The sequence below is a fragment of the Netta rufina genome (genome assembly GCF_964035555.1).
Source record: "Netta rufina genome assembly, chromosome: 3".
In the NCBI taxonomy this organism is placed as follows: domain Eukaryota; kingdom Metazoa; phylum Chordata; class Aves; order Anseriformes; family Anatidae; genus Netta; species Netta rufina.
Genome location: NC_140125.1, coordinates 121,519,344 through 121,529,556, shown reverse-complemented (window position 1 = coordinate 121,529,556; position 10,213 = coordinate 121,519,344). Strand labels below are relative to the sequence as shown.

The 10,213-nt window shown below is 68.0% G+C and overlaps 1 protein-coding gene across 1 annotated transcript; it reads left to right on the top strand.

Annotated features, from left to right (window-relative positions):
* Positions 1–706: 706 nt before the first annotated feature.
* Positions 707–10,173, top strand: GTF3C2 (general transcription factor IIIC subunit 2; the record flags this gene model as incomplete). Its single annotated transcript, XM_084284521.1, has 18 exons — positions 707–854; positions 930–1,236; positions 2,043–2,337; positions 2,886–2,980; positions 3,326–3,403; positions 3,750–3,848; positions 4,048–4,272; positions 4,495–4,606; positions 4,786–4,903; positions 6,290–6,321; positions 6,554–6,683; positions 6,902–7,046; positions 7,307–7,468; positions 7,806–7,893; positions 7,970–8,098; positions 8,402–8,533; positions 9,232–9,339; positions 9,462–10,173. The coding sequence occupies 18 exons, from the start codon at positions 707–709 to the stop codon at positions 9,666–9,668; spliced, it is 2,610 nt and encodes an 869-aa protein (XP_084140647.1). The 3' UTR covers positions 9,669–10,173.
* Positions 10,174–10,213: the final 40 nt, after the last annotated feature.

Below are 10,213 nucleotides of genomic sequence, written 5' to 3'. Positions count from 1 at the left end.
GCGGGGCGACGCGGCTTCTGCCGCACCACAGAGGTCAGACGCAGCGTTAACACGGGGCCTGCTTTATTAGGGTCCGTGCTGCCGCCCCTACTGCTGATCCACGTTCTTGACGCGCAGGACGACGGGCACCGAGGTGCAGGGGATCATGCCCAGGTCTGTGATGACCAGATCCACCAGGTCGGGCGGTGTCACGTCGTAGACCAGGTTGAGGAGGCGCAAGGACTTGTTCTCTGACCAGCCGCCCAGCTGGGCCTGCCCCTTGCGGAGCACGATCAGGTCGTCGGGGTCATCTGCGGGGAGAGGAGACGCTGCGGGATCGGCGGCAGGGGCCGCGCTGCCGCCCACAGCCCCCCGCATCTGCCCCTCCCGGGCCGGGGTCCCCCTCGTTCAGGGAGAGGAACGAGGGGACGGTTCAGCAAGTCCTGTCCGGGGCGCTAGGACCTGCGCTCGGGGCAGCTCCCCGCGCCCCGCCCCGCCCCGCCCCGCCCCGCCCCGCCCCGCCCCGCCCCGCCCCGCTCCCCGTCACGTGTCGGGGGCCGCACGTGTCCGGGCGGTGCCGCCGGCCCGGTGACGCCATCGCCGCGCGCCGCCCGCCGCCATGTTGCGGGTTCCGGGCCCGGCGCCGCGCGGGGCGGGTGGCGGCGGCGCGGCCCGGGCCGGGGCCATGCGGGAGGCGCCGGCCTGAGGCGCTCCCGGAGCTCGGCGCATGGCGTCCCGCGGGGCCGGGGCCGGGGCCGCGGGGCCGGGCGGGGCCGCCCGCGGGCCGCGCTGCCGGGACCGGAGCCGCCGGGGCCGGCCGGGACGGGGAGCGGCGGCCGCCGGGCGGAGCCGGGGCCGCGGCCGGGGCCGCGCGGGTGAGCTCGGGGCCCTCCGGGGGGCGGCGGCGCTGTCCCGCGGCCCGGTGCTGACCCGGCCGTGCCGTTCCGCAGGGGACCCGGCCTTGGAGCCGTCGCCAGGCGGCGGGGAGGGGGCGGCCGCGGCCGAGGCCCGGAGCGACGCCGGCCCCGACGGCAGCGGCGAGACCTCGAGGGGCGCGGGGAACGGGCCCGTGGCCGCCGCGCCCAGGAAGCGGGGCCGCAAGTCCAAGGCGGAGCTGCTGGTGCTGCAGCTGTCCCGGGACCTGCCGTGCCCGGCCCCGGAGCCGCTCTGCGTGCAGAAGGCGCTGGACGGCAGCGAGGCCGCCGAGGGCCTGGAGGCCGCCCCCGGCCGGCGCCCCAAGCGGAGGGCAGCCAGAGTGTGAGCGGGGCCGGGGCCGGGCGGGGAACGGGAAGGGGAACGGGAGGGGAGGGGAGGGGAGGCTCGGGGCTGCGGGCACAGGGCTCCGTGAGGCCCCTCCTCGTCTGAGGCACCTCAGTGCCGCTCCTGAAGCGTTTGTCCTACATCCTGCGACAAACTGGTTCCCTATGGAACAAACGGGTTTCAAACGGGTTTCCCACGGAACCAGCTCCTGCTGTAGGAGAAGGTCCCGGGGCTCAGCAGTGGGGTGTGGACAGCAGCCAGGGCTGCGGCTGAGTGCGCGTCGTTTGACAGCAGGGGGCCGCCTGTGGCGGCGCAGAGGTGGTTCCTGGCAGAGCCGGGGGGAGGCTCATCCGTGTGGCAGCCACACGCTGCTCCACGCGGCCTCTGAAGGCCGGTCGGGCAGCGCAGGCACCCCCTGAGCCGCCTGGGTCTGCGGGGCAGAGCCGGGAGCTGCGGTGCCTGACCCCTCACCCCGTGCTGAGGGGCGCCCAACACCTGCTGTGGCAGCGTGCCCCTGCAGGAGCTCCTCTGCTGAGCTCGCAGAAAGCTCTCCAGCTGCCTCACCTTCTGGCTGGCAGCAGGCCAGGCGCCACTCTGCATGCTGGATGCCTTCCCAGCTGCTCCCGGAGGGCCTGGGGAGGCTGGGGAGGGCCTGGGTGCTGGCCGTGCCATCCGGGCAGGTGCTGGTGCAGCCTGACTGGGCAGTGCTGGAGCACGCTGTGTGCCCAGACAGCGCTAGAGAGCTGGCAGGGCTGAGTGCAGCTCCCTGTGTTCACTGCTGGGCGATGCCTTCGCTGTTCCAGGGCATTGCTTTACCTCCAGGAGCTGGCGGAGGAGCTGACATCTGCGTACCAGCCCCCAGCTCCCAACGAGGGTGCCCAAGAGCCAGAGCCTGAGCGTGTCCAGAAGAAGCGTCGGAGGAAAAAGGAGGAGGAGACTGACAGCGATGATCCCGCACAAGACACTGACTTTGTGCCCTCAAAGGAGGTGTTGCTGCAGGCCGAGGAGGAGGAAGGCAGCGATGCTGCGCTCAGCGAGGTGTCAGAGTCAGAGCTGGAGCCGCATCGGCGGCACAGCACGAGGACGTCATCTGCAGGGGTAAGGGCAGGGTCTTTGCCTTGACTGATTCTTACCTTTGGCGTGCCATAAATGACACGGCATTTGAGCTGCTGCCTGGTGTGTGTCATGTGTGCACGTACCCCTGCCCACCCACCTTGTCTGTTTGAGGCAGGTCAGCCCCAAAGCAGGGTTCTGACAGGACTGGCACGGTTCCTGTACGGTGTGAGTCCAGGTGTGAGCTCCTTGGGCTTAACTGCAGGCAAAGGCAGCTGAGAGCCTGGGTGGGGACAGGGAGCTGTGCTCCTGGGGGAGTGTGCGGGATGCCGGGCTGCTGCTGAAGCTGATGGCAGGTTAAGGCAGGGTCCTGGAGGCTGCCCTGTAGGATTTTGTGCCTTTAGCACAGAGCGACACGGTGTTGGGTGACTGCTGCTGTGGAGACTGGGAGAAAGCCCTGTGCCTGTGCGCTGTGTCAGTGCCTTTTGGGCAGGCTCGGCCCCCAGGGGCTCGCGGGAAGGTTTGGGCAGGCTGGGGCGGCCCGGGTGGGGTCCTCTGGCCAGGTCCTGTGCTGAGTCTGCTCTTGTGCCCAGAGATCCAAGCCCCAGTGCCGAGGCCTTGCTCCCAACGGCTTCCCCAACTCCGTCATGGTCCCGGTGGAGAAGTGCTCCAGCATCACCTGCAGCCTGTGAGTGCAGGGCCGGGGGGCTGGGTGGGGGGCTGGGCTGGCTGCGGCGGGCAGTGGTGTCCGTAGTGGTCGCCGTAGGTGCGAGGACGGAGGGCTCCTATCAGGAGCACCAGTGTGCTGCTGGCACCTGCTGGGGACAGCATGGGAACCCGCTCACCTCAGCCTCATCTCATCCCCACCGCTGTGCAGCCCCTGCCTGGGGCCATGCGTGGGGCTGTGTGGGGTCTGGATGGAGCTGGGGGCCCTCAGCAGGGCAGGGGTGCGCCGTGGCCAGGACAGAGCAGGGCACGAGCCCCGCGGTGCTGCTGGGGAGCAGGGTGGTGATGCCCGTTACATCCACTGCAGGCGGGAGCAGAAGTACTCGCGGTGGGAGTTCCCTGACTGGATCCCTCTGGTGCACAAGTGGACGTGTCTCTCCGAAAGGTACCGTCAGCGGCGCAGGGAGGGCAAGGGGCAAGAAGGGACGCGTGGCACAGAAGGGACGCATGGCACAGGTGCTGCCTGCATCAGGCTGCATCCTGGGGTAGTCCTGGCATGGTGGGGAGCAGGCTGGGGTGGAGAGGGGAGGATCAGCCTTAAGGACTGTGCTCCCGCCTCCCCCTCTTAGGGCCAGGTCCTAGTAGAGCAGATGGCACCTTCTCACAGGCTCTGGGGGACTCGGCTTTGGCCAAGGAGTCCGAGTGCCCCAGGGAGGCCAGCAGCAGCGTGCTGTGCTGTGTGGGGGGTGGGATGGCTGCAGGCGTCCTCTCACACTCCTCTGCTTCCCCAGTGAAGCTGCCCCGTACCTGCCAGTGGAGGAGAAGTCTCCCCTCTTCACTATCCAGCGGGAGGGCATTGAAGACAACGGTGCCTTGTACAGGCTGAACAGGTTGGTGGAGGGGCTGCTCCGGGGTGCTGGGAGGCGTTACGGTGTCCCCCAGTCCCCGGGCTGCACGGCCGCTGCGTGCTCTGGGATCCTGCCGTGTCCAGCCCTGTGTCGGGGCTCTGCACTGGCTGGGTGCTGCCGTGCCTTGTCCCGTGGTGGTGCTGCTCCTGCCCAGCAGCCTGACCTGCCCTCCTGCCGGCAGGTTCAACTCCCTGCAGCCCCACGAGGAGCGCCGGGACGTGTCGTTCTTTGTGGGCGGCCCCGTGTGGGCGATGGAGTGGTGCCCGACCCCGGAGGGCTCGGCGGCCCCCCAGTACGTGTGCCTGTACTGTCACAAGAGCATGGATGAGACGCACAGCGTGGCGGGGCTCCACAGGGGCCCGGCGCTGCTGCAGCTCTGGAGCCTGGGCACGCTGCAGCAGGAGGGGTGAGTCCGGCCTGGGGATGGCCCCGGCAGGGAAGGGGGGTGGGCGTGGGCCCCTTGTACCCCGGTGGTGGGGCTGGTGGCAGCCTGCTGCTGTTGGCGGTTCGTCCTCTCCCAGAGGCTGAGCCTCGCAGGGCGGTGCTGGCAGCCAGCTTTCTTCTGCTGTGTGCTGGAGCTGCTGGGCACCAGCTCCGCTGTTTTTCACCGTTCAACCCATGCCTGCAGCTCTGCCGACAAAGCTGGGCTGGCCTACGCTGTCGCTACCGACCACGGCTGCGTCTGGGACATGAAGTTCTGCCCCAGCGGTGCCTGGGAGCCGCCCAGCACCTCCAGGAAGGTGGGTGTGCGGTGGGAGAGGCCGTGCCAGCCCTCGGGCTGACTTTGGCTTTGTCCTGGCGACTCTGAATTCCTCGTCCCTGCCAAAGCCTTGCCTTGGCCAGGCAGGATAGCACAGGGGGCCCTCGCCCCTTTGACAACAGCCAATGGGAGGCTGAGGGCCCGCGCGTGTTTCTGCAGCACCCTCAGATGAGCCGGCTGGGCCTCCTGGCTGTGGCCTTCTCGGACGGCAGCGTGGTGCTGTACGCCCTGCCGCACCCCGGCGCCCTGCAGAGCTGCCAGAGAACCCAGGTAAAAGGTAGGAAGAGCTGTGGCACCCTGCCCCTCGTCGCTGCGTGCCGGGGGGGCAGCGCGCGAGCCCGGGGCCTGCCCACCCCCGGCGCAGGGTGTGTGGGGTGTGTGTGTGCCGTGCTGGGGGGCGAGCGGGGCGCTGACACCGCGGGGAGCCATGCAGGCAGCAGGGTGGTGAGCGGGGTGGGGATTGGGGCAGCGCTGCGGGATGGGGCCTGGTGGGAGAGGGGAGGGGAGAGGAGAGGAGGGGGGGGGCGGCTGCCGTTGTCTGGGGGTCACAGCACACCCGGGTGCTGCAGACTGGGGGCTGTGGGGGCACTCAGCAGCATCACTGCAGGGCACGGCTGCACCCCTGTGTTCTGAGCCTTCCTGCCTGCCGCGGGGGGCGGTGGGGGGAGCACGTCCTGCTGGGGCAGAGCTGCGCCTTCCCACCCGGCCGTTTGTCGTGGCGGGGATCCGGGGCTCTGCGCTCCCGTCTGGCACTGCCTAATGGTGCTTGTAATAGCCTCATCTGCTGGGTGCTGAGCGAGATTGATGACCTGTGCGTGCTGCTCGTGGTCGCTCAGCCGTGGCTGACAGCCCATACGTTCGCTGCTGACAGTGGGAAATGGGCTCCCTGCACCGGCGCGTGCCTGCCAGCCCCCAGCAGCGTGCGGCGCCGCCGCCTGCGCCGTTTGCTGGTGCTGCCTCTCCCAGCCCCCTCCCAGGCCGCTGGTTCCGGACGGTTTGCGCTGGTTGCCGCAGCCCCTGCGTGGGGAGCTTGCAGCAGCAGGCGCGGATCCTTCCCCAGCCTGCACAGCTCCTGTGGACCAGCTGGGTCCTGTCGTGTCGCATCAGCCAGGCTGCGGCAGCACGGACTGTCCTTGCGCCGCGCGGTCGCGTCGGGGTGCTGGTGGGGATTTGCAGCTGCGGGATCGCTGCCAGGCTGCAGTGTGCTGTGGCTCCCGGCTCAGCACGGCTCTGCTGGGCCCCCCGTGTGCCTGCCCCAGTGCTTCCACTGCACACCCAGCCCGGGGCTCCTCTCTGCGCTGTGCCCTGGTGTGCTTGCAGTGCCAGAGAAGGCGCATGGCTCTCCTGTATCTGCACGGCACCACCTCTGCCTGTGGCTGCCTCGCTCTGAGATGCAGACGTGCCTGGTTCTCTGCTGCGTTCAGAGGGCAGCCCCCTCTGGAGGTGGGGCTCCTTGCCCAGCACTGTCAGGGATGCTCCTGCGGGCAGAACCAGCACCGGGGGTCCTGTGGGCATCTTGTTGTGCACGCACGTCGTCTGGGTGCAGGAGTGGGCAGGACAGGGACGGGAGCCCCGGCCAGGGACCTGGGAGCACCAGGCCAGATTTGAGGCTGCGAGCAGCTCCAGCCGGTGGCTGTCCTGACCTTCCTCTGCTCTCTTCTAGATGGGTCCCTCCCCAAGCACGTTATCTGCAAGGTCAGTGTCTGCTGCTGCTGTGCTCCCCTGTTGGGGCTGACACCCAGTGAGCCTCCTGCCTGGGGCTGGTGGGGAGCTGGGGAGGGCATCAGGAAGCCTGCGGAGCTTGCTGGCCCCAGTGCGTTTGGGGCAGCAGGCTTAGAGCTGTGCTCCCAAACCTGCGTGGCCCTGGCTCTTGGGACAGGTGGTGACAGCACAGGGCTGTGGCTTACACTTGTCTTTTTGCCTCCAGGTGCAGTGTACCACCACGCTCCAGGTGGGCTCTATCCAGGCGGGGAGCCCATCAGAAAGTGGCCAATGCTTCAGCCTCTCCTGGATGCCATCCAAGCCCCACCACCACCTTGCGGCTGGTTTTTATGATGGTGAGTTCCCCTCTTGCTCAGGGTAGGCTGTGTCCCACGGCAGAGCCTTCAAGGCGCAGCTCTTGCCCTGCAGCAGGCAGTCACACCGCAAGCTTCGTGCTCCTGCTCCGCACTGCCTCAGGTCCCCCAGTGTGGTGCTGTGCATCCTCTGCCCTGTGCCCAGTCGCTCCCCTGTGCTGGGGCAGAAGCGGGGCAGCTGTCCTGTGTGCGCCCTGCAGGCACCGTGGCCATCTGGAACCTGCTCACCAAGTCCCTGCTGCAGCGTGTGTGCCAGCCTGACGGCTCCCTCAAGCTCTACCCTTTCCAGAGCTTCCTAGCCCACGACCATGCTGTGCGGAGCATCGAGTGGTGCAAAGCCAACAGGTGAGGGCTGGGAAGCTGGTGCTGGGAGCGAGTGCTTCCTGACGGAGCAGGCTCTCTCCTGCCAATGAGTCTGCTGTGCCAAGATGGGTTCCAGCAGACTCAGCGCTGGTGGCACTTGGTCCTCCAAGGCACCGAGGCTGGACTGGGGTTTCTGGGCTGAGGTGTGGCTGCGCTGCTCCCGTGGGAGCTGTGCTGCAGGAGCGGGGACAAGGCAGAGCTCTGCTCTGGGGTCTCAGTGCTGCCTTTCTCCTGGTTCTCAGCAACTTCCTGGTCACGGCAGGGAATGACAGGAAGATCAAGTTCTGGGACCTGCGGCGGCTCTACGAGCCCATCAACAGCATCAAGCGGTTCCTCAGCACCGAGGTGGCCTGGCTGCTGCCCTACAACGGGGTTACCGTGGCCCAGGACAACTGCTATGCCTCGTGAGTGCTGGGGCCATCACGGTGCCTGCTCTGCAGCTGGGATCTGCTCTCACCTCTTTCTGTCCCCAGTGCGAGGTCCCCTCTGGTCCCTCCCTGCCTGGGAATGTGAGGGCGAGCTCTGCTCACGGAGCATTGCATCGCAGCCGTGGTGGTGGTGCAGCTGAGGGCATCTGTCTCTGGGCACAAGGCAGGCTAGCAAGGGGGGGACAATGCCCTTGGGCAGGGCTGGGAATAGCTCCCAGCCCTGGGGATGTGGCTTGCACCTGGGCTGCGGGGCTCCCGCTCCTTTGGGGTGGCAGCTCAGAGCTGTCCCCTCATCCCTTCCTTTCTGTTGCAGTTACGGTCTCTGTGGGATCCACTACATTGACGCCGGGTACCTGGGCTTCAAGGCTTATTTTGTGGCCCCTCGCAAGGGGACTGTGTGGGTAAGAGGCATCAGAGCCGTGTGGGGGTCAGGGGCCTGCCGCAGGTCCTGTGCCCTAGCCCCGTCTCCTCCTGCAGAGCATTTCTGGCTCGGACTGGCTGAACACAGTGGCTGCCGGAGACATCACCGGCGAGCTGGTGGCTGCGGTGCTGCCCGACCTGGCCATCAATCCCCTCAACGTCAAGCGCTCGTCGGACCGCAGATTTGTAAGCAGCCGTTGCGTTGTCTGAGCAGTGCCTGCGTGTGCACCGAGCTGGGCTGGGCGGTGCTGCTGGGCTGCTGGGTGGATGCTGACACCCGGCCCTTGCCAGGGGTCCTACGTCTGGGCACAGGCACCAGGACATTCGGGGACGGGCTTGTGCGTGGGGAAGGCCTGTCCTCTCTGTCCCCTCTCTGTCCCCTGTCCTTGTGGCAAGGTTCCTGCAGCCCTGGTGCTGTCCCTGGTGCTGTGGCCACCCAAGGGGTGCCTGTGGAGGGGCACGGACAGACCCACTGCATCTCCCCCACAGCCAGTCTACAAAGCTGATCTGCTGCCCTGCGGCCCCACAGGACCAGAGAATGGTGAGCAGGCACTGCCGAAGACCAGGCTCTACAGCGAGATGGTGGCGAAGGCCTACATTCGGTTTCGGGACACGGACCTGGTACGAGGGCAGAGGATGGAGTGCTCCCGACCAGGAGCAGGACTGGTGGTGGCCTCGGGGCATGGGGCAGGGGGAGAGCCCGGTCAGCTGGGTTGTGGCTGGGTGTGTGGGGACAGCAGTGCATGGGGAAGTGGCACAGACCGTGCGGCAGCCCTTCACCCAGCACAGCCTGACTTCAGCAGCTCCCCCAGAGAGCAAGGGGATGCTCTGCTCTGTGCCCAGGGAGCACGGGCCTCACAGCAGGGTCTGCCTGGCTGGGCAGCCCCAGCAGTGAGCCCTGTGCAGCCTCCTGTGCCTGGTCCTGAGCAGGGCTGAGGACACGAGCCCAGGGCAGGATGAAGCTCTGGGTGTGCTGGGTACAAGGCAGCAATTTGGGTCCCCCAGCACTGGGAAGGAGCCTGGGGCTTGCAGCCTGCCTGGGCCCGTACTTGCTGTGCCAGGCTGTCCTTGGAGCCCTTTGTGAGTGGTTTCAGGAAAAGGCTGCACGCCCAGGGCCCCAGGGATGGGGAGCATCCAAGCTGCCAGCCCTGGAGCAGGGCATGGCTGAGGGGGACCTCCCTGCTCCAGTCGCTCCCTGGGGGGGTGGCTTGTGCTGCCCCATGGCAGTGCTGCCCTTTGCAGCAGGCTCAGTCCCCTGGCCAAGCCCTGCCTGCAGCTCCTCGTGCTGTGCTGCCCCTCACCGTGCTGCCCTTTCACAGCGCAGCTTCAAGAACTTCTCGAGCCGGGAGCCCATGCGCAGGATGCACTCGCAGGAGGTGAAGGCAGAGCTGAGCCTCGACCGCCTGCAGCTGGAGTCCCTGCACAAGGTGAGGTGGCTGCTCCGAGCCATCAGCACTCCGGGAGAGCAGAGGCTGCCACGTGCTGCCCCTGGGGGCCGGGGTCCTGGTGCCTCGGCCCCGTCCCTTCTGACCCCCTTCTCCTCCCGCAGGTGCGCTTCAGCCCCAACCTGGACTCGCAGGGCTGGCTGCTGTCCGGCGGGCAGGCTGGCATCGTGCGGGCGCACTGCGTGGCGGGGCTGGCGGCTGGCACAGACCAGCAGCTGCTGCCGCAGTGCCGTGCCCGCTTCAGCTCGCTGTACGGGGCTGAGCCCTGCAGCCCCGGCCCCGCCGCAGCCTCCCCCCTGCCAGCCGAGTAGCGGGGGGCCCCTCGCTGCCACTGCCTGCGTTCGCCCGCAGCAGCAGCTCCGGCGTCTGCGCTGCTGGGTGCCAGGGGCTGTGTGCCCCTCCTGGTGCTTCTTACCCGGGGCCTGCCCTGGGGAGGGATGGTTGCTCCTGGCTGTCACCCAGGATGCTCAGGACGCTCGTCCTCGTGCTCTGGGCCCAGATGGGTCCTTTCTGCGCTCTTTGGTTTGAGCTGGTGCGGGGAGGGCAGTGGGACTGGGGTCGTGTCTATGGCTTGAGCTGCGGGTCTCAGGGTCTGATGCAGGGGAAGAGCTACGGAGACGCATGTGGGGCTGTGCTTGCGCTCGCCTGCCCCCCTCCCGTTGCTGGCAGACCCCACAGTGCGGGTCCTGGTGGGGGGGACCGGGCTGGCCTTGCCCTGCGTGGGGCAGATGTGGCTTGCAGCAGCGCCGGGAGCTCTGGAATCGCTCACATTGAGCCTGTGTTCTCAGCGGTGCAGTAAATGTGGTTTGTTTTGTACGGGGTGCTGGTGGTGCTAGCGTGGGGGGAGGCCTGGGGC